Source organism: Myripristis murdjan, chromosome 2 (genome assembly GCF_902150065.1).
Source record: "Myripristis murdjan chromosome 2, fMyrMur1.1, whole genome shotgun sequence".
Classification (NCBI taxonomy): Eukaryota; Metazoa; Chordata; class Actinopteri; order Holocentriformes; family Holocentridae; genus Myripristis; species Myripristis murdjan.
In genome coordinates this window covers 4,708,042-4,731,836 of record NC_043981.1, presented here as the reverse complement: position 1 = coordinate 4,731,836, position 23,795 = coordinate 4,708,042, and the positions used below count along the sequence as shown (strand labels likewise).

General features: G+C 40.0%; 5 protein-coding genes across 6 annotated transcripts; 1 reads left to right on the top strand and 4 right to left on the bottom strand.

The window, feature by feature from the left end:
- Window positions 1–4,182: 4,182 nt before the first annotated feature.
- LOC115373012 (gamma-crystallin B-like) lies at window positions 4,183–6,645 on the bottom strand. The gene is made up of 3 exons (XM_030071214.1): window positions 6,628–6,645; window positions 5,614–5,856; window positions 4,183–4,455 (listed from the first exon to the last, which is right to left on the bottom strand). The coding sequence occupies exons 1-3, from the start codon at window positions 6,643–6,645 to the stop codon at window positions 4,183–4,185; spliced, it is 534 nt and encodes a 177-aa protein (XP_029927074.1).
- A 2,139-nt stretch (window positions 6,646–8,784) lies between these two features.
- On the bottom strand, window positions 8,785–10,260 carry LOC115373140 (gamma-crystallin S-1-like). Its single transcript, XM_030071412.1, has 3 exons — window positions 10,204–10,260; window positions 9,568–9,810; window positions 8,785–9,054 (listed from the first exon to the last, which is right to left on the bottom strand). The coding sequence occupies exons 1-3, from the start codon at window positions 10,210–10,212 to the stop codon at window positions 8,785–8,787; spliced, it is 522 nt and encodes a 173-aa protein (XP_029927272.1). The 5' UTR covers window positions 10,213–10,260.
- A 3,007-nt stretch (window positions 10,261–13,267) lies between these two features.
- On the bottom strand, window positions 13,268–14,691 carry LOC115373018 (gamma-crystallin M2-like). Its single transcript, XM_030071227.1, has 3 exons — window positions 14,683–14,691; window positions 14,265–14,507; window positions 13,268–13,543 (listed from the first exon to the last, which is right to left on the bottom strand). The coding sequence occupies exons 1-3, from the start codon at window positions 14,689–14,691 to the stop codon at window positions 13,268–13,270; spliced, it is 528 nt and encodes a 175-aa protein (XP_029927087.1).
- A 2,782-nt stretch (window positions 14,692–17,473) lies between these two features.
- LOC115370472 (gamma-crystallin M3-like) lies at window positions 17,474–19,981 on the bottom strand. 2 transcript variants are annotated; one of them, XM_030067509.1, is made up of 3 exons: window positions 19,970–19,981; window positions 18,106–18,354; window positions 17,474–17,752 (listed from the first exon to the last, which is right to left on the bottom strand). In XM_030067509.1, exons 1-3 carry the CDS (start codon window positions 19,979–19,981, stop codon window positions 17,474–17,476), a joined length of 540 nt encoding a protein of 179 aa, XP_029923369.1. The 2 variants fall into 2 exon arrangements, with proteins under 2 accessions (XP_029923369.1, XP_029923362.1); XM_030067502.1 differs by lacking the exon at window positions 19,970–19,981 and adding an exon at window positions 18,547–18,569.
- LOC115370488 (gamma-crystallin M3-like) lies at window positions 19,286–20,278 on the top strand. The gene is made up of 3 exons (XM_030067519.1): window positions 19,286–19,294; window positions 19,600–19,872; window positions 20,006–20,278. Exons 1-3 carry the CDS (start codon window positions 19,286–19,288, stop codon window positions 20,276–20,278), a joined length of 555 nt encoding a protein of 184 aa, XP_029923379.1.
- The last annotated feature ends 3,517 nt before the right edge of the window (window positions 20,279–23,795 follow it).

Genomic DNA, 23,795 nt, shown 5'->3' with positions numbered 1-23,795 from the left:
GCTATTTAAAATGTTGCTGTTCAAAACAGCACATCAATGAGCAGGGTTCAAATGACAGGGGGTTTGAGGGCTGATGCTTATATACCGATAACAACATTTTCATGTTTAAAGTGCTGAGAATTAATAATTTGTGCCAATATTTAATCTTGGAATCTGGGGGATTCTCTCAGATTCATACTTCACGGTGCAAAAACCTCTGAAACAGCATTCAGAACATCATGGGACACCAAAACTCTGGACTGAAAGCCATAGTAATTTGGTTCAATTTTGTTTGTTTGGAGGGTTTGTAGCTCCTTAAAGGGACGGTTCAACTATTTATTTATTTATTTATTTATTTATTTTGAGCAAAGCTATCAGTAATCGTATGTGCAAGTGATGCTCATTTTGGTTATTTTAAAGAATGTTAGCTGGGGGGAGGTCTACCTCAATGGCAGGAAGCTAACAGTTTGCATTTGGAGCATGCAGCCAGTATCCAGCACTCAGTAACAATGATTGGAAGATAGCACCCCTACTGTCCTACAGAGCAGCCGAACAGAGCTAACGTTTCTCAAAATGGGTGAACTTTCCCTTTAAGGAGGCAATTTTCAGGCTTCAGTTTTCTGGTTTTCCTGATTGACATGCCTGAAGTTAAGTGAAAAAAGAGGAACTTCCATCATATCTGAGAGGGATGGTACTGACTGACTGATATCAGACCCAAAGTTAAATATCAGCCTGATATGTCAGTGAACCAACGTCTCTGTCCAACCTTAGACACTAGATATTTTCATTTGTTTGTGTTTATGCATCAGCAATTCCAGTGCAGGCTGGGTAGTGGATATTTTTGGACTACGCCCCTGTGTGTTTTTTTTTTTTTTTTTTTTTTTTTCAGCTATCCCTGGCACAGGCTGCCACCTCAGCACAATGGCTGCTGGCATGCCATGGGATCTTGCTGGCAAATCCTCCTGAATCATCAGTGGGGTTTTGCAGGCCTTTTGTTTCAGGGCTTTAGCTGGGTGCCCATCGCCCGCCACCCACTAACACCCACTGCTCACCACCGTCAAACCATTAGCACCCAACTCACACAGCTGTGCAACTTGCAACGGCCAGTGCAGCATGCACTGAAATAACACATTCACACAGAATCAGACTGATACTTTGGATTTGCTGATACCTTTGACTGCTTATTGAAACTCAAATCATCAGTTGATCAGTTTGAGTCAATGTCTCACCCTAATACATTACTATTAATATTATTAGTAGTAGTAGTAGCAGCAGCAGTAGTAGCAGTTGTTATTGTTGTTGTGGTTGTAGTGGTAGTGGTAGTTGTAGAGGTAGTGGTGGTGGTAGTAGTACTAGTAATAGTAGTAGTGGTAGTGGTAGTAGAGAGAGTAGTAGTGGTAACGGTGGTAGTAGTAGTACATCAGATGTCATTCAACTGTGTTGTGGAAGGATTTGACACATACTAATCGTTGAAACCAAAATAATCTCTGTGTCTCTGGTAGGTAGCTCAGTCCACTGTACACTCCTGATCAAAATCTTAAGACCAGTTGAGAAATTGCAAGAATTTACATTTTGCACTGTTGGATCTTAAAAAGGTTCTAAGCAGAGCTTCAAAATGCAAAAAGAAGAAATCGGAGTGAGACAAAAAAAAAAAAAAAAAAAAAATTGAGTAAGCAATTTATTGCAAACAACCATTAAACTGAAATAGGCTGTTCATCAGCTGATCAAAAGTTTAAGACCGCTGCCTTTAAAAGCCCAAATCTTCGCAAAAATGTGGATTCAGTGTCATTTTCTGTCAGGTATCCACACTGTCATGACCTCCTGATGACAAAGGCAAAAAAAACTTTCTGTCTTTGAACGCGGTCGGATTGTTGAGCTGCATAAGCAAGGTCCAACAACAAGGCCCTCACAGCGTGCTATTGCTGCTGAGGTTGGATGCAATAAGACAGTCATTTTAAACTTCTTAAAAGATCCTGAGGGTTATGGAACAAAAAAGTCAAGTGGTAGACCCAAAAAAATATCACCGGCCCCGAGCCGGAGGATCCAATTGGCTGTCCGTCAAGACACGGGACTATCCTTGGCCCAAATTAAGCTTGTCACTGGTGCCAACTGCAGTCCCATAACCATCAGACGGCATCTGCCGTCTGATGGTTTGCACGAGGGCACCAAACATGGGACATTGAAAGGTGGAAGAAAGTTTTATTCTCTGATGAGAAAAAATGTAACCTTGACGGTCCTGATGGCTTCCAACGTCACTGGCATGACAAGGAGATCCCACCTGAGATGTTTTCTACACGGCACAGTGGAGGGGGCGCCATCATGATCTGGGGGGCTTTTTCCTTCAATGGAACAATGGAGCTTCAGGTTGTGCAGAGGCGTCAAACGGCAGCTGGCTATGTGGAGATGTTGCAGGGGGCATCCCCCATGACTGAAGGCCATCGTCTGTGTGGTAATGACTGGGTTTTTCAACAGGACAATGCTGCAGTTCACAATGCCCGCCTAACATCACTCTTTTGAACCATCTTTCGTGTTCCCCTGATCTAAATCCAATTGAGAACATTTGGGATTGGATGGCAAAGGAATTTTACAAAAATGGACACCTGTTCCAGACAGTGGATGCCCTCCGTGAAGCCATCTTCACCACTTGGAGCAACATTCCCACTAGCCTCCTGGAAACACTAGCATCAAGCATGCCGAAACGAATTTTTGAGGTGATTAACAAGAAAGCTTTTTTGCCTTTGCCATCAGGAGGTCATGACAGTGTGGATACCTGACAGAAAATGACACTGAATCCACATTTTTGTGAAGATTTGGGCTTTTAAAGGCAGTGGTCTTAAACTTTTGATCAGCTGATGAACAGCCTATTTCAGTTTAATGGTTGTTTGCAATAAATTGCTTGCTCAATTTTTTTTTTTTGTCTCACTCCCATTTCTTCTTTTTTGCATTTTGAAGCTCTACTTTGAACCTTTTTAAGATCCAACAGTGCAAAATGTAAATTCTTGCAATTTCTCAACTGGTCGTAAGATTTTGATCAGGAGTGTACATACTACCACCCCAGCATACAGTGCTTTATGTTAAAGTGCTAGTTTGGATTCTTATCCATATTGTAGTATTTGCTGCTTCATGCGCAAGTGTAACAGAGACTCCAAGTTTAGCCTGACAACTCATTTCTTGTAGAATGAGAGCCTCACTGAGAGTTCACTGCTCCAAAATGAAAGAAGCAAATACAGACCAGACAACAACCTAATTTTGAGCAGTGAAACAAAACTGAAAAGAAGTTTTGTAGGATGCATCCATGTTTATTGTGTTTATTGGTTTATTAGTTCATTAGGTTAGCCATTAGCTGTTACCAATAGCAACAGCTACTCTTCTTGGGTCAGTATAAAGATAACATAATCTTTAGAACAATTGCTGGTTCCTCAAAGAACTATCTCTTTTAGGCAATTCAACAATGTAAAGAAAGTGCTCTTTAAAGAATTATGGTCTGAAAGATTTTTGTGGAACCAGAAAAGGTTCCTCTATGGCATCACTCTTCATTGTGCTGGCAGATGATGGATTCCTTCATCTGAAACTAGTTGTCCTTTTCGCATCTCTAGCTCAATGTCAGTTGCCTCTGAGTACTTACTGCTTACGCCAGCACAAAATCATCCACCCCAATATCTGCTTGTCCTTTTTACAGATGCATGATCAGTGGACCAAAGAAAATAGTCTTTTATGAAGCTGTGAACCTACCTAAACATTTTCATTAGTATGTTTCTCATGATCATTTAAATGGTTTCAGGGGGCTTTCCACCCTGATAACAACACAGTTCTTGTGGAAACACTGAATGCTGCATCTTCCACCCAAAATTATTGGTACTGGCCTTCCAAATCCCATCCTGTCAAAGCCATAAAGCACATACTGACTGCCCCCTACATCTGTACCCCCCACTTACTCTGCTGCCAGGAATCATTGAGCAGCTTCATATGAAAAGACAAAAGAGTAATTCAGTAGCTACTGCATTGTTTCAGGGCAGAGAAGGATATCCTCTGTGCTGTACTCAAGTTTCTTTCAGCCTGACAATCTAGTTTGTATTTCACAGTCACAAGAAGCAGAAACAGAGCCATAGTCAGCTGGGGTTTGCATACACCTGTGGTTTATTTGGACAAGTTAAGGAGAACAAGTGATGATGGAGGTGGAAGGTGGTGTGATGAGAGATGGATCTAAAATTCCAGGACACGACGAATGGATCCCACTGAGGGCTGCAGGGCCCCCCACTCGGCGTGCCTCCTGAATTTGCCCCTCTCCAGAAGGTACTGGCGCCCCCTGTAGTTGGGATGCTCATGGAAGACCCAGGAACCATCTAGTACATGGGCGGAGTGAACCTCATGTAAATGCCAGCGGTCCAGCAGGTTGGGCATGTCCTCACAAAACTCCAGCATCTGGCCGCTAAAGTCCGGACGTTCATAGATGCGAATTCTGTTTGTGGAGGACAGCTTAAACAGAAAAAGGTGCATGAGTACATGGTTCGGACTGATTTACCCCTTCCCCATTCAGGAAAAAGCCAAGACAAATAAAGCAGGCATGTGCACTAACAGGTCTCCTATGTATTGTCCACCTTGACCTCTACCTCCAGCTTGATGAACCTGAAAGTATCCCTTTGTTTTTGCTTGCAACTTTAGATTTAACAACTGATCTAAAATGTAGAAGACATCCTGACCACATGCCAAGTCACAAGAAGGTATATCAAACAGTTTCAGATACAATAGCTTCTTGCTTGAGTATACTGTACAAAAAAGATAGGCATGGAAAACAGACACTCAGAACTATGATTTTGATGTCAAAATCATTCTTAAATCTCCAGTTCCTAGCTTATTCTTATCTCAAAATTTGAACCAAGAGTGACACACAGACAAAACAGAGCCAACAAGCAAGATAAATGGGCTTGTAAAGCCTGGGAGCTTCATGTTTAGCCCCTTTTTGCTTTGCAATGTGACATTTGGTCTTGGTGGGCATACAGCATAGAGCTCCAAAGCGAACTTTTGAGCAAGAAGCAGCTTTTGACCTGTCTCTTTTTGTTGTAGCACATGTGATAAGAGTTTTGAAGACATCACATTCAGACTCAAGATGGAAGTAAATCAGCTGAAGCAACCTTTTGAGGCCGTTCAGGCTGGCCTACGATTTCAAAGACACCAGTGTAACCCACATTATCTTTCCCTCTCTGACAATAAGTCATAATAATAAGTTGAAATTTATGTATAAGTGATATCACTTGCCTGGTGCCAATACAGGCTGCAATACAAACAGCACAACACCATGTAATGAGAATACATGGTTGCAGAATTAGACAGACTTATAGTAGTAATAAATTCCTCAACATTGGCAAATTGAGATGAATGGCAAATCGCAACCTGGAGTGATGCTCACATTCAGCTATTCAGCTAAAGATCAGTCTGATCCAACTTTATAGGGATAACATTTCTGTCTTCTGTACTATGTTAGGTGGAATAAATATTGCTGCATCTGTTTTTTATTCATGCACACTGGTCCAGTGACAAAAGCTGCAACTCTTTGTATGACTATCAAATGAGCAAGCACTAGACAAAAAGATTGACTCCCTCCCTTTGATTCCAACCTGTTTTTCTACGACTTACATGTCTGATAATGCGACAGGAGCGGATGGTGTCGTTAAAGCCGTTCCAGCGCTGGAAGTCAGGATAGTCTCCTTTCATCAGGATGTACTGGTAGCCCATGTAGTTGGGTCTCTCATACAACACCCAGGCCCCACTGTCCACCCGGATGGAGTTGCAGTGGGAGAAGTGGGGGCTGAGCTCAGGACAGTCACTGCTGCACTCATGGCAGCGGCCCTGGAAGTTCCTGTCCTCGTAGAAGATGATCTGCAGGCAGGAATCTGAGTTAGACATGTTTAATCTGCCAAATATACACCGAAGAATGAACAGATATTACAACTATTACCACCTCTAGTACTGCCACTAATACTACAGTTAGAAATGAAGAAGAAGAGGAATCAATAAGCAAGGCAGCAATAATGAAATAATAAAAACCAGAAGGTGTATTTTGCAAAACTGAGGGTTGATTCAACTGAGGATCATTTAGAAAACAAGACCAAACAAAAAGGAAAAGAAGGAAGGAAGTGTGATGACATTTTTGTCAACAAATTGAAAAAATTAATGACAAAAAATGCCAGAAATAGATGAAGGAAAACACAACTTCTGTCCTCAGTTTGAAGGGAAAGATACGGGAGCCTATACAGGAAAATTTTGCTTTTGATATTACAGTCTCAAAAGCTACAAAACAAGAAGATGTAACGAGGAATGTAGATCAATCAATGTATAAACAAATAATTTAATGAGGAATTTACAGACAAAAAATGTGAAATTTTTTTCATTAGAATTAGATTAAAACTTTTGCTTTTAACTAAAACCACCTGAGGTTTTTGTCAGCAAAAAAACAGACGAAAACTAACAAGATTCAAGTGGCTGAAACTAAAATGCATTTTGGTGCAAAGACTAAAACTGAATCAAAATTGTCTGTCAAAATTAGTAGTGACCTCAACTCAGCTCATTTATTATGGATATCATTTAGTTTATTTAGAGCCACGTCTTACAGTCCAGAGTGAAGTGGTTGGTAACAGCTGCAGGACTTACCTTGCCAACGTGCTCCATCATCAGTCCAATTAACACACGGACACACTCTGCATTACTGATGCTCCACATTTATATATGAAAGACATTGAAATGCATTGCCAGTGGAACGATTGTCATTCAAATGAGGCCACCATTAACTTTGACACAACAGCTGATGTTGCGTTTGTTTTAAAATATGCGGCCCTTATGCAATGTTTGATGGCCGTGTCAGTGCTGACCTTCTCAGCATCTGCTGCCGGATTCCAGAAAAAGACTCTATTCATTGATTTTTAAACATTCTTATATGCTAATGTGGGTTTGTTGTGACCAGTGGTGGAATGTAACTACGTGCATTTACTCAAGTACTGTAGTCAAATACAATTTTGAGGTACTTTACTTTAGTAATTCCATTTTATGCTACTTTATACTTCTGCTCCGCTACATTTATTTCATAGCTTTAGTTAGTAGTTACTTTGCAGATTCAGATTATTGATACAAATTATAAATCAACTAATTATGATTTTTTTTATATATGCAGCCATATAAAGTAATTAAAATTAGCTCCACCTTTACCAGCTGCAACATTAAAGTGATGAACACATTAATGCATCAATAATTATAGTCCAATAACATTAAATAAATTATTCTCAAGTGGGCCATTCTGCATAATGAGTACCTTTACGTTTGCTACTTGAGGTATATTTTGAAGCTAGTGCTTAACGATTTCACTCCTATAGTTCGTTTGCTGTGGTTTGAATCAGTGGAATAGTTTGCATTTGCATTGTTGCACTGTTCATTTGATTTGGATTGATTTCACACGGCAGAAATTTCAGGCAAAGCAAAAACGTATCAACTAAAGTCACGTGGGAGCTGTCAGGCTGCTCATTGGTCGGGATCAGACAGATATAGCCAGGCTGAAAGGCGGAGAACAGAAGTGTTTGGGGATGTTTTTTTCCTCTCAGTTTATTGTACAAACACATGGACAATAGGAGGTGCCAGCAGCAGCTTTGGCATGTCTTCATTACAGCAGTGGCTACATACCAATTTATTTCCCTGTTATCCAAAATGCACGGATGCTCCTGTAGCTGGGTCAGTGTAGGTCGATTCATATTCACACCACAAATGAACCATTCCAGATTTTGTTTGTATCCTTAACAACATGTTAAGGGTCTCAGTCCGGTTGTTTTTCATCTAGCCCAGTGTGATTGGTGGTTTCACACCTGCCCCAATGAACCACACCAAGGAGGTGAACACACCAGAGTTTGATTCAGCTGGACTAAACAGGGGAGGTAGTTAAAGTGACATTTTGAATGCAGGACCTGTATGTTTACACTGTGATGTTGCTACTTTTATTTAAAGTCCCACTGAAATAGACTCTTATTTTCTTGACTTGATGTAGTTCCTGTTGAAACAGGATGTTTGGGCAGGACAGGCTGCAGAGGCGGATCCTTCACAAATGTAAGCCAATAGGATCTCAGTTTGGGAGAGAAACACAATTTGATTTGAAGGGACAGGTGGATGAGGGAGGATGTTTAAAGATTTGTCATGGTTTTATTGGTGTGCAGGAGGGTGTCTCAATTCATGATTACTGTTTTACAGGGAGCAAAAGTCATGTGAGGTCATTTCATGGGAACCTGAAGTAAAATATGAATATTTCTTCCAAACCCAAGTGTATTAAGTCAAAATGCATTCTGTTCTCTCATTCTGATAAAAGAGAAATAGCTGTTATATATAATAGCTAAAACACTGTTGCTTCACTACTGCCTTTATATGCTTTTTTTTTTTTTTTTTTGATTGAAGCTGTATTTGTTTTGAAATACCATCTGACAGCTTTAAAATAAGCCTAAGACTACACTTTGTGGCTCCCATGAGATTTACTTATAAAATGTTTCACGAGGACTGCTTCAAACAGCTTTTGCAAAATTGCAAAACTTGAGGAAATTAAATATGTAGCATCAAATATCTCAAATAGTAATGTATGTTTTGTGATGTGACACTGCACTGCTGCACTGAATTACATGGATTTGTTATGGTATATGAGTGAAAAAGGGTCAATGAGAAATAAATGATGTCAGAACTGGAAATGAAGCGATGGCAGCTTTTACATTTTGTATCTTTGCTTTATTTTTGGAGCGGTATAATGCGATGCATGTTCAGCCTTTGCGTTCGACATGCCTACTACTCCTTAACACGACGGATGGAGCCCACAGTGGCCTGCATGCCCCCCCAGTCGGTGTAGCGCCTGTACTCGCCCCTCTCCAGGAGATACTGGCGCCCCCTGTAGTTGGGATGCTCGTAGAAGACCCAGGCACCTTCAAACACCTTGCAGGAGTGAACCTCGCGGTTGTGCCAGCGCTCGTGTAAAGCGGGCATGTTGTCTGCCACGTCCATTGTCTGGCCTTCAAAGCTGGGCTTCTCCCAAACCTTCAGCCTCCATGCATTCCCCACCTGGATTCATTCAAGACAAGTTTGAGGCACAAATAAAACACAGAGATGATGCACAAAATGATGCACATTCTTGTCAACATGATAGCAAAAAATCCTCTAAAAGTCAGAAAGTTGCCACATCCAGCAGAAAAGACAAACATCTAACAAACTTCAGAAGTTTTCAACCATGCATGCAATCAAGGCCCAGGCGTCTGCAAATTTTGATTGGCTAGTTTGCACAACTTCAATCAGTGAATCAACGAATTACATGATGACATATTTCAACAGAATGAGGGCTACAGAGTCTTGATCGCATGACTGGAAACCACTGATCCACAAGCAAACAAAATCTGGATATTCTAAAAAAAGACTGCACTAAATTACAAAATCACAGGTCATCTAATCTAAGGCTGCATAATAGCTGCATAATAGGCAAGTTACATTAATATGGATAAACTGGGTACAATTAACTAGAGACTACATTGATTTTACAGGGCAACATCTCCTGCCTGTGGCTGACATCTGTTTACTTACATTCCTGATTAAGTGGCAGGACCTGACGGAGTCGCTGAAGCCCGCCCAGTGTTGGTAGTCTGGATACTCCCCTGGGGTCAGCACATACTGGTAACCCATGTAGTTTGGTCTCTCATAGATTACCCAGAATCCCCCCTCCACTCTGATGGAGTTGCAGTGGCTGATGTAGCTGTGCAGGTCACTGGAGTCAGTGGTGCACTCATGGGATTGCCCCTGGTAGTTTCTGTCCTCGTAGAAGATGATCTGGAAAAAGATCAGTGCAATATGAGTGACACTTGAGCATTTTACAGAACAAAAGTAGGAATGCTGTCCGTCGCCCCGCTGCTGAAATACTGTGACATTTGTTTACATTGTAGTTCACTGAGCTGGCAGTTGTTGTTTTGCTCCATGATGAAATTCAGCATTATCAATGACTAAAGTTTTGCATATCATTTACGATCTTTCACATGCATTTTATGTTATGATGAGCTAGTTAAGTTTTCAAAAAGTTTCAAAAGAAGCTACCAACTCTTCAAAATCATAAACGAATCTACTCCAAATTTGATGGCCAAACAAATTGCCAATTATCTCTTCGAAGCTGCAGCACGTTTATCAAATACATGCAATGAAATCCTTGACATATGATATCAAACCTACCTTCTCCATAGCTAATATCAGTAGATCTGTTGTGATACATAAAACAATACAGCAGGCTCCTCCAATATTCTCTTTATACAGAGCAAGAACAATAAAAACAAGCACATGATTTGCACTGCTTGAACCGGATAATTCAATCAGCGATTCAAATATTTATCCGGGTTCATCGCATTGTTCTGAAGCAGTGAATCCTGCTTCCCTAAACAATGCAAATACAAAGTGCAGAGCATCCCCAACCTACTGGATGCAGTAGAGCGTGCTGACAAAAACAAGGGTACTGCAGGACATTTGGTTTGATATCAAATGTTTTGGGCTGAGTCAGTGACAGAAAGAAAGTTAGCTGGACAGGAAGGCACCAGAGGCCAATGATTATACAACAGCCAAACACACTGCAATGCTTGTTAAATGCTAATATTTACATCATATTGGAAAACTGAACGAAAACAATATTAATGACAACAATGACGATGATGTTATGCACCAATTAATAGCAATAAGGTTCCTGAACATTAACCAAACAAAGTAATTGCTGAGTGGCACATTACTGCATTGCAGGTGGCAAGCCAGCAATCAGTCATTTTGTGCCAAATTTTATCCTTTTGCTAAAGAGCAGTGCACACCAGGCCTATATTGATGATCTGTTAGGATTCAATAATGGTGACCTCCATGGTCTGTTTGCTTCTTTGTATCTTCATTCATATTTCAAGCAGTGGGCCAAGTTTTCCTGGCGCTGAGAGACTGAAAAATGCAGGGGGCACTGAGGTCATTTATGTTGCCAAGCTCTAGAGAATTTTTTTCAAAAAAAAAAAAAAAAAAAAAAAAAAAGCTGCATTATGCAACATGCAATTCTAATGACATTATCATACTGACATATCTTTTCCAACACCCCCCCACTCCCCCCCCCACCCCCACCCCCCCTCCCTCCATCCCAAGTTAAAGTGAAGACACCTGAAGCAGTGAACTCTGCGCTGGTACTGAATCCAGTCCTCCAGTCATATTGTATCAGATCATTTTAGATGTGGACACATGCAAAGCATTATAAAGGCAAGTTTTGTATTAATTTGAAATTAAATCATACTTTCAGCAGCTCTATGTGTGGTAATTTTGAGATAGACAGACAGACAGACAGACAGACAGACAGACAGACAGACAGACAGATAGATAGACAGATAGATAGATACTTTATTCATCCCGAAGGAAATTCAGTTTTCAGCAGTATCCACAAATTACAAGATTAAATAAATATAAAAATAAAGAATAAAAGATGACACCAGAGATCTAAGTACACAATGTGCAAAAAACAGTGTGCATAGATGTATACAATGTGCATAGATGTAGAACATAAATGTATACAATGTGCATAGATGTAGGAATTTACAGTATAAACAGATAATAAATAGCAGCAAGCAATATAACCCACTCCGCCGGAGGTTCAGAGTTACTGTGTTTTCATATTGAAATGAATCATAATGCAGTCACAGATTTGCAGTCACCTGGCAAAAGCACTGAATGGGGTGTTGAAGGGAATTAAATGGAGTAATAAACACCTTTTTATCATTACTGTTGTTGATGTTGTTGTTGTTGTTGTTGTTTAAGAACTGCAAGAACCAGTATGTCATATGACCTCTGGTTTATAAAGCATTCACAGCACTATGGCAAGCACCTCATACCAGCTATATGGCATAATTTAATTCAGTCTTTATGTCAGATTCAGTGAGGTGTTCTTGTGATAACACTGTAACAGTGTAATTTATATTTAAAAAACTGTAAAGCAAAATGTAAAGCAAAGCAAAGTGACATCCACGTAATGATGCAGTCCTCTAATATTGGAGTTAGTGAACAGAGGAGGCCCAAGAATAGACCCTTGGGGAACTCCACAGTTCATTCACCAGAGACTCCTGCCCAGCTTTCCAGTTTGTCTAACATTATGCTATGGCTGACTGTGTTGAATGCAGCACTGAGATCCAGTAATACCAAAACTGATATTTTACCACCATATGAGTTTAAGCAAATGTTATTTAAGAGCTTAACAAGTGCAGTCTCAATGTTAAACCAGACTGCATCAGAGCAGCTGTTTAGGGCCATGAACATACTGAGTTTTTGAGAACGAACCATGAATTGACAAAAAAATGGTTGGTTTTATAAGGGTCTAGAAAACTGTTAATTACTCTTTTTAAAGAAGGGCTTAACAACTGCAGTTTTCAGGGCTTTTTTGGAAATAGCCTGAAAGAGGTGAGGTGTTGACTGTTTGCAGGAGATCTGCTGTCATGCAAATAAGTCCACTTCTAAAAAAGGTTGCAGGCAGAGTATTGGGACAGGAGGAGGAAGAGTTCAGCTGGCTTATAATTTTCTTCAAGGTTTCACATGATCAAATTGTGCCATATTAACTACATTGGTTTTAAGTGGATGAAGGAAGGACATGGACATAAGGACATAAGTTTTGTTTTCTGCCACCTTCACTCAGATTTTACACTTGGCATTATCGGGTAATGTTTTATTTAAGGGGCTATTTAGGTAGTCAATAAGACAGACTTTGATTAGTCTTATTAGTTTAAATTGATGCTTTTTGGCGCAACCAAGTCATAATGAACCAAAACTGAAAGCTGTAAGATGTTTCCATGCTACAGAGCCTATGGAAGAAAAAGAGACATGGGTTCTCATAATGAAAGAATGAGCCTCTCCAGGTTATTCTGACCCAGATATAACAAATCTCAGTGAATGTAAAAATAGCCACTGAGGTCATTGCTGGTGATGTCAAAGTAAAAAGCATTTGCCACTGACTGATCTCAAACACAAGCTTATGTATGAGGAATGATCTAGGTAGGATCTAACATAGCTCCAACAAATGACTACGACTACGTTTGCTGTTTCTTGGACCTCTATGGACCAATTATTAGATGGCCTATGAAACTTAAAAAAAAAAAATCTAACTCATTAAGTTGGCACCTCAAAAGAACACAGTCAGGTTTTGCTTGTTATTTATTGATCATATCACATCATATCAGAGCAGGCATGTGAAAGGGTCTTGCATCGTTTTCTGGTCAAGGCTAAAGATGACACAGAGTTAAAACTCTGTGATCCTGCGGAGGGACCCAACGCCAGGCGAGGTGGCTCCCCAGTCGCTGTGCTGCCGGTACTCGCCCCGCTCTAGGAAGTACTGGTGCCCCCTGTAGTTAGGGAGCTCGTAGAACACCCAGGCGCCATGGGTCACCTCACAGGAGTAAATTTCACGCATCTTCAAGGTCTCGTACAGTGAAGCACAGTCATCAGTCAGCTCTGACATCTGCCCTCCGAATTCAGGTCTCTCGTATAGCCTCACCTTCCAAGAATCTCCATAAATCTGAACATACACAACAAAAACAGAAGTAATCCGCAACTTTTTGATACAAATACAACCCCTAATAAACAGGAATTGATGCATTTCATGTTTACCTACACAACAACAGCATGTGGTGTTTCATAAATATAAAAAGGTAGAACAAACATAAGAAAACATTATATATTATAGTGGGTCAATGCTTACCCTGACTACAAAAAATAGATAAGAGATAAAAAATGAAAAAAGAATGAAAGAAAGAAACAGGCAGGGTCCAGCATCCCTGGACATCATTCTTAAGCCAGATGATAAATGACTCTAGTGGCTCTCCCCTCGGCATCTTAAAGATTTGCCAACACAATTTTGCAACATTTTGCTTTCGAGGGTTATTTTTGGAACATGAAGTGAGATGTGAAATATGTTGTTATAATTTTAGCAAGAATATAAGTATGCAGTACATAATAACAACGCTGATTGAGTTTGGATGCAATTAGTGGTTTCTGAGTAAAAGGTTTTTAGTGGCAAACTTCTTAGTAAAACCAAAGGAGCACAGAGTAAATTGCTGCCAAATATGCTTGCTATTGTCTGCTGGGTTTGTCGGCTGGCTTAACAATGTTCACAGTGCTGGATGCTTTAGTATTGTGCATTCCTTTCCTGCTTTTCCCTACAGAGACACATTACCTTTGGTCCACCTATTAATTTATTTGAAATGAATACATAAAGCAAACTGAATCCAAAGTCTTACATTCTTTATGGAGCGGCAGGATTTGACGCTGTCACTGAAGGCCATCCACTGCTGGTTGTCGCCATACTCCCCAGGGGTGAGGACGTACTGATAACCCTTGTAGTTTGGTTTCTCATATATCACCCACACTCCGCTCTCCACCCGGATCGAGTTGCAGCGGCTGAAGTAAGTGTGCAGGTCGGCACAGTCGCTGCTGCAGTTGTAGCAGCGGCCCTGGAATTTCTTCTCCTCAAAAAATGTTATCTGGTGAGAAACAAGAGAATCGAGTGAGCAGTTAAACGAGACCTGCACAATGTAAGCATTCACCCAAACTAAAGAAAAGTGTAAATCTGGATAACTTCATGTGTATACACATAAACTAAACAAACAAATGGCTTTAAAAATAGCATTTATGTTATCTGTAACGGTTTTGCCTTACCTTCCCCATTTGGATGCACTAAAAAAACATTCTTTGCTGCAGCCCCATCAAAGTATTTATCTATAAACCAAATGTGCAGAGTGTGGCAAGTCTTTGATACCCAAATGAGGTAGATTTACATATCAGCAAAATGGTTTGGTGGTGTTTGATTTCTCTTTGTTCCAATCTAATGATGACTCTGTATCAAAGACATGCTGGAACAGTGAAGGCAATGTTGCAAAGGTCTCCTCAGAACAACCTGCTTGGGACAATAATGAAAAAAAAAAAAAAAAAAAAAATGCAGCACAATGCATTTTTTAGGAAAAGTCTTCATGGCCTGGCTGATTTAAAAAATAGCACCTAAATCTTTAATGTGGACTTTATTGCAGGTGTCTTTGCAAAGGCAATTGAGAATGGTAGAGTTGATTCGTTTGTCTCATTATGCCTGACTTATGCCTCTCAGTTATGTTTAAATTTGTTTATTTTTTTAAGTTGCTTCATTCTTATGCAGACATTTTACTCAGTTATCAGTTTATACACATTTTCATACAGATGCAGGACATTCCCTATGATGCAAATTTAAAAACTGACAGTTGTATGGTTATGCAATATTATTAACGTTTCATTAACAATCTTAGATTTATGGTTATCATCAAAGCTGTTGTGGAAACTGAACATTTTGCAATTTGTTCTGCTAATGAAATGTCTCCAATAATCTGTCTCATTGTGTACAGCCTCTCCTGATGTTTTGACTGTCATTTTGAGCTGTGTCATTGTAGTCTTATCCAACTGTGACCTCGTGACCCCATCTGGTCTGTTGTGACATCAACAGTCCTGATCCCAGGACTGTTGATGTCCACCTTTCATAAATAGGCGTCAGGGTGGCAGACATATTATTCAGCCTCCCACACAGAGCCCAACCAGTGTTCATGAGGCGCGGACTGTGGGAAACCAGACTTCCTCTACAAACACATTCATAAAAAGACAGAGAATGCCATTGGCAAACACAATATATTCTTTTACAGCTTATGGATTGTTACTTTAACAAAGTTTTAAATGAATCCACTGAATTCACCCTGTATTAATAAAACAAAAATAGAATATTTAAATCCTTTTTTTTTGTTGTTGTTTTTTTCCCCTGAGAAATAAATAAAAACAATAACGATGGATACTTTAGTCAAGAATATAAACCAAGTGAAAGCATTTTGTCTGCAGTTGGTAAAACTTACAGCATTAAGTATCTTGCTTATTCATCAGGTTCAGGAATTTGAATGACAAAAAGCATTGTAACCTATTGGAAATCTATTGGACACATTCCCAGAAAAGCATAAAAACATGTGCAAATCACTGTATTTATCCATTGTTTTCTTTTCAAGCATTTGCCATTGATTGATTGAAGGCATCTACAGTGTCATTTATACTAGCTGAATTATAGCTTTGAATTTTTTCCAATTATATTTTGAATTATTTTGAATGAGAAATTTAACACATTCAACTTTTTCTAAGGTGATTTAATAGCGTTATTTGCCTTTCTCAGTGTCACCAAACACAACTAGCCAGCTGTAGTACTCCACGGTTTAAAATTTTGCACATGGCCGTTTCACTCACTGGCGACCCCAAGTGGCAGCAAGAGGTAACTGCTTGAGTTTTGGGGACTCCATTGCCCAGAGGGGGGACCTCAGTGAGCAAAATTTCTTGTCTCAAACACTAGCTACCTGCCTGATCTACTTTCCAATTCAAATAAGAAAATAACAATAAAAGGGCAGTGTAATTTCCTCAAAAAAATGGGATTTGTTTTTTTGTATTGGGATAATCCATGTTATCAGCGTTTTTTTTTTTTTTTTTTTTCGTTTGTTTTGTTTTGCTCCTGTTTTGCTGCAAAAATACAAATGTCACGCATCTAATGTGTACAGAATGATTATGAAGGAATTCCTGAAGCTTGCCAATATAGTGCATAATTCATGTGACCATTTCATAAGAGATATATTAATGACTATATCTGATGTGTTTGCCTATAAACAAACAAATTTAAGTATATATTTTAGTATTTATTCACCTTGAAAAAGGTGCCAGGTAATTCATCAGTTTTGATAATTAACTATTAACTATTTTGACTTCAAAACCAACACTGGTTAAATATCTGATACTACTACAACACTATGACAAACAGGAGAAAAATATTAAGTAATGCTATAGAATGTGCTTTATTGTGAGTGTGGATCCTTTATTTTTTTCCTCCTTGGTGCAACTATGTGACATTTGAAAAAAAAAAAAAAAAAAATTGTGTGTGTGTGGTTAGGCTCAGACCACCAAGGTGACCATTTTGACTGAATGTTTAAAGTTTTTTGCCAACATGCTTTTGTTTCTTCTTTACTTAAAGCCTTTTTTGTTGCTCAGTTCCATTGACTCAACTATTACTTGACCTGCTGCTGAGATGTCTGATTAATATACAGCAACTCCCTCTCTCTTTATATGGTTCTCTGTCTCACACATTGTTTTGGAACACATGTACACACACACAGATGCAAACACTTATCAGACTTGTGTCTGTGGCAAGTTGGCAGAGACAAGTTTTCAGTGTTGCTGTAATTCCTACTGGTCACTGATGGACATCAGAGATTACCTCACACTGCTTTAAGTGCCTCCATGTTCTTACCAATTACTTTTCCAAAGTGCAACTTGTCCTCTGTGAGACTCTGAATTATGATATGATTTGTAAAATGATTGTTATACACCCAAAGGAAAAACATTGAATTGATTGAAATTGGAGCATCGGAATATAACTTTATTCATTCATCTAACACAGTTTGAGCTAACAGGTTTCCATGATGCGCCTCATGGAGCTGAACCTCATCACGTTGCCCATTCCCATCTCTCTAGGGGTCCTGTACTCTCCTGGCCTCAGGTACACCATCCTGCCCCGGTAGCTGGGCTGCTCGAACATCAGCCAGTGGCCGTCCATCACGTTGCAGGACTGGCACTCAGACATGTGGAAACGATCCATCATGTTGTCGCAGTCGTCCATCAGCTCATGCATCTGGCCTCCAAAGTTCTCCCTCTCATAGATCCTCATCCTGAACTGTCCCCTGTGCTGTTGATTAAAAAGATAGCACATGGCCTTAAGTGCAAGAAATTAATGTAAAAATTCAGCTGTCTTATTGGTGGAAATTTATTTACTTTTTTTTTTTTTTTTTTTTTTTTTGCTCAGAGAGAGCTTAAAACAGCATTGATTGGCTGCACCATCCAAAGAAAGCAGAACTCTAGAACGTTCTGGTTTTGGCTTTGTCTTTCTTTTGGTATGAAGCATGATAGACCAGCCAGAACGGTAAACATGAATGTGCTGTGTTCAGTTTACGGATGTCACCTTATTGAATTTCAGCTTACTTCTTGCTGCCATTTGGAGTCACAAAAATGCCAAACTGAAACGGAAGTTCATTTGCTTACCATGGGGACCATACGACAGGATCGGATGCAGTCGCTCACGTTCATTCCCATCAGGCGCTGGTTGTCTGGATATTCTCCTCTCCTCACGAGGATCTGGTGGCCCATGAAGTTTGGCCTCTCGTAGACCATGAAGCAGCCGCTCTCCACCCTGCAGGAGTTGCACCTGCTCAGGTAGGAGGTCAGCTCAGGACAGTCGCTGCTTGTCTCATAGGAGCGACCCTGGAAGTTCCTGTCCTCGTAGAAGATGATCTGCAAAGACCAATGTGAACCACAAAGAGCAGCAAGAAGCATACATCACCCATGAATTAAATAGTTGTGCTCTTACATGTAATAAATGTGCTCTACTTTGTGAATTAACTTTGCATTTGAAGTTTTGTACTATTCATATTTAATTATGCCTTTGATGTTAGCTTAGAGGAACATGAAAAAAGTTTCACTCACCCTGCCCATGGTCATGATGTTTGTGAGCTAATCTCAGATCAAATGCTTCAACATCGACCCTTTTCCCTTTTTATACATTGCACAGCCATAGCATCTCCACATGTATTGTGCCAAAAGCTTTGACTCATCATTCCATTTTGTAACACAGTGCAGCATTATAGGGTGGCAGACTTTATTGTATGTCACAATTTCCTCTAGTTATTGTGGATGGAATATGGGTATTTTGTTTGCTTCCAGCTTATTCAGTTCTCACCAATCCTATGTAATTCATATCTCTTATCTTCTGTAAAAATCTATGTGGTATGATGACTGCATTGTTTTGCAAGGATATGAGCTGAACTTGATGATTACACTAAATGCATTCAGCAAACAGTGGATTTAACAAAACAAAACAATGCTTCGGCCTTATATCATTTCAATGTTAAATATGCCATTTCTAGCATGCCATACAAAGGGATTTCAGAAAAATATGATTGCTTCTGGCATGACCTGGTAGAGTGGGGGGTGTACGGGTGATGTCCTCTGGTATGACCTCCCTAAACTACATTCAACATACAATAATAACTATTGAGGACTGCTGTGAAAAAATGAATGCATGCCCACGTGGGCCTTGTGATGACTCATTATGTTTCACACAAAGGTGTACAAGGTGATCTGTGGCTGATAGTCAATATAAAAGTGGCACTAGGTTGGCATCAAACATGCCATTTGATCATCCGCAACAACCTAAACCATCATCATGGGCAGGGTAATATTTATTATATTTTTGTTAAATACTCACTTAGAATTTGACTTCAAGTTACAAAATGAGTGTTTAAAAATCCAATTTACATAGTGCTTTGAATTGTAGTCACTACTTCACTAGGAAAATACATGATCATTAGTCAGAGCATTTATAAATTAACTACAGAAACTCTAATAATCACATAAGAAGACCATAGAAACCTTATCATTGCAAACATTGTGTATGCAGGGCAAGCAAATGCAAACTACCCAGTCTGTTTCAGAGTAATGAAAGATGGATGATAATATGCACTGTATTATTTGCTGCAGATAATTTTTTACGAGGACAGGAACTTCCAGGGTCGTTCCTATGACTGCAGCAGCGACTGCTCCGACCTTGGCATGCACCTGAGCCGCTGCAACTCCTGCAGGGTGGAGAACGGCTGCTTCGTGGTGTACGACCGCTCCAACTTTATGGGTAATCAAATCTTCCTGAGGAGAGGAGAGTACTCTGATGTCCTGCGTATGGGAAGCATGATGAGCATGGGGACGATGGGCATGGCCACGATGGAGACCATTCGCTCCTGTCGCATGATCCCCATGGTAAGAACTCTGGTTTCACACTGCTTTCTCAGCTTTGCTGCTGGACTTTTCTCTGTTGTGCAGGAATTGTGTTTGGAGTGACGCAAATCTTGAAAACCTGTCCTGACATCTTGGTGTTGTTTTGCTCAAACAGTACAGGGGACAGTTCAGGATGAGGATCTACGAGAGGGAGAACTTTGGAGGCCAGATGCATGAAGTGATGGAGGACTGCGAGTCTCTCCAGGATCGCTACCGCATGTCTGACTGCCAGTCCTGCAACGTGATGGATGGCCACTGGCTGATGTTTGAGCAGCCCAACTACAGAGGCAGGATGATGTACCTGAGGCCAGGAGAGTACCGGACCATGAGGGACATCAGCAACGTCATGAGATTTAGCTCCATCAGACGTATTACAGACGTTTGCTGAAATGCTATTTCTCATTCAGGATAACAAAAAATCTGTCCGTCAACAATAAAAATCACTTTTTGAAGTATGTCTTTTGTTTGTCTATTTCTTGCCGTCAAACAGCATTGTTATGGTTAGGAAACACTCCGCGGCTTCTTTATACGCTATTCAAACACATTTCTGTCTCACACACAGTAACATTTAAGAAGTGCTTCCAGATGTCTAGGAGGACTGTGTCATTTTATGAAGACTTTAAAATCTGATAGCCTAATGGATGCAATCTGCGGTAAGGAAAGGAATTTTTTCATATTTAGCTGCCCCATAAAGTCTTAGCAGCTCATAGAAATGTCCTCCCTTGAGTTTCTAAGTAGGCAAGTGATCACACTCTGATCCTGAATGGCTGTGTGACTGGGGCAGCCACGTTTGCCTGACTCCATAATGAAACACGGAAGAATGTATTTCTTATCTCCATCTTGTATTGTTTTGGGTCCTCAGTCACTGTGTTTGTAGTTTTTGGAAAAGCTTTCTATTGCATAGACTTTTTGTGCTCATGGGAAACAGCTACTGCATTTATTTTGCAAACTGACGCAGTCTAGACTGGATATTAAATGCTGGCATGTAACTGAATGGTGAGATGTGTGATGCTTAAGGGCCAAACCTCCATCATTTACAAACTAAAGGTCATTTGGTGCTTGAAATGTTCCCACTTATCAGTTATGAATGCTCGAGGCTTTAGCAGCCTTCCTTATCAACATTCCTTTATGCTATTGTTCTAGTCACCATCCTATTCCAGTTCCTCCGTTTTATGCAGCTTCCTACCAGTTATACCGTTACTGGCTGAGAATGAGGTTTTTTTTGGCTTTATAGAAACTTTCATTATTGAGTAGGATAAAGCTTATGATTCTGAAACGTCATTGCTAAACTCTTCCTGAAGCACACACTCATATTTCATAACTCCTTTTATCCAGCCACTGATTTCCATTCATCCCACTATGATATGAAAATGAACTTTCAGAGACTTCAGACTTTCTTCACACCAGTACTCCATCACTGTAATAAAGTCGTCCACATTAGTTTTCTGAAAAGCAGCAGCACGGTTGTGTTTTGATGACTTGAAAATGGGCGGAGTGAGACGCTTCCTCCATCAGGGAAAATGGTTTATGAATGGCGATGACTTTGTTTGCCGCAGAAGCAGAACATTATAAGTTGGGTGTTTAAACTAAAAATTCAATTTTGAGAATGGAGGGATTTTGATTCTATGTTGTGAAATCTTTATAATGCCCGCATGATTTGCAAACTGGTTTGTTGCAATGTAAAATGTAGGTAAGCTGTAGCAGCCAAACAAATCAATGTTGTGTTCCTTTAAAATGGCAGCAGGTGGGTGACTGGGAGTGTCTTGAAACTGAAATGATTTGTGATTTTTTGTCCTAAAGCAGACTACAGGCTGGAAAGTGATTTTTGACAGGAAAAAAATCTCATCACTTGGGCAAATAATCATTGAATCATTGATACTGATCAACCCCTCAGATATGTTATGGCAATTTTGTGCTGGAAGAGAGTAAAAACCTGACGTAATACCCCTTTAAACAATGGTAATTACCTATGAAATGAGCTGGTTTATGCATGAACACATACTGCCAGCTCACATCCTGATGTAAGTGGTAGTGCAGCTTTTTTCTCTAATTAATCAGTTGATTGAGCTTTCGTCTGTTTGCCAGCTCTGCAAATTCTAATTTGTTATTGATCCATTTTGATTGTCTTTACTCTTCAGCGACCGGGTTTCTGGGTGTTAACCTTGCAACATGTCGAACATTCTAAGCCTCACTGATTAAAAGAAGACAATGAAACAGATCACAATGCAAAGTATAGTGCATAATAATCCTTTCCATCCCGGGCCACATCAGCGGCTCACATTGATACATGCTGCTTGGTCAGTATTTTGCTTTTTACCATGCCACCAGACTTTTCACTGGATTATATATATAATAAAAAGGCAACAGGTTGCGGTCACATACACTATTTTACTGAGAACAAATAGAGAAGAGTTCATGAAAATCTTTTTTTTTTTTTTTTTTTCTGTTTTTTGACATGTTCAAATGAAATATTGATGATATTGCAGTTAATAACAGGTACTCAGGCAGCTATGTCTTGCACAAAGCTGGGTCAATCATTGTGGTGATTTATGAAACCACTAGGTGGCATGTCGGCCAGTTGCAGCCTCACAGTCAAATGATTTCAGGTTCCCTCTGTGTTGATGCTTCCCTGCACCACTGAAAGAGAATCTGTACCATCTTAAAGGAAAAATCCACCCTAAAACACATTAACACCGTTAAAACTGGGGAGCCCTGGTTGCACTGCCCTGGAGGCGCCAGGCCCTTTCCTGCAGGTCATCCCCTCTCTCTCCCCTGCCATTCCTGTCTCTGTCTACTGTAACTATCAAATAAAGAGGAAAACGTGAAAAAACACTGTTGAAAACAGATAGTGGCAGCCACAAGGCATGTTATGTCCTCCATAAGGGGCGACTTCCACTTTTTTTTTCAACTGAGAAACAACTGAATTTCTGGGCAACCTGGACACAGTAACCTCACAGTGGGGCTCCAATCTTTGGCATAGTGGACATGTTTTCTTTAGACATGAACACAAATTATGCAAAAGCGCTGAGAGCTTGAAATAGGAATAGTATAGTATTAATATTAAAAAGAATAAAAAATGTGGCCTCCATGGGGCCTTGTATCATCCCCACTGTATATGATGGCATAGTTTATCAAAATTGTGAGGGAAAAAAGTTACCTACAGAATGTTTAACTGAAGAAGAAGTTGATGAGACAAGGTTAAGGTTGCACTATGAGGGTCCAAATCAAACGCAATGCACTGAGAAAAAAATCTGTTCTTCTGGCCTTCTGGAACCATATTCTCATTCATTAAAATCTGTTTGGTGCAACTCAAACGACTAATCTACAACCAAATCTATTTTTGGTTGAAACATCAACTTTATCATGTTAGCACAGCACTGATAATTGGCTTTGTAAAGCAAATGGCTCTCCAGGGACTATTTTCCCTGGTGGAGGGCGCATTTCACTCCCAATTTCAAGTCTTCAAAACACAACAGTGCTGCTGCTTTTAGGATTAAGGAATTACGGCTTTATTATCTGCCTAGGTGGTGTGCTGCCTGTGTAAGCATTGTACAAATAGAGTGCAGCCAGACCTCCTGTGCAAAGAAGAACAGGATGTGAGACAGTCATAGAATGGGTGAAGCCATGCTAAAATCTCAAATATGCAATTCCAGTAGAAACTGCAGAAATTCCAGTAGAATTCCAGTGGAATAGTACAAAGTGCATCACTGAAGGTCAACTGTGCACCACCAGGAACATCAGCTTTGCAATGTCTGCAGCAGTGCAAAATGCAAGAATGGCTGCATTACATCAAATAGAAAATGTCTACATGTCTTGTGCATCATTTTATACAAATTTCATGTTTCACATATTTGGTGTCTTTGCAAATCTTGAGATCCACTAAAATTTAAAATGAGGTTTTGTGG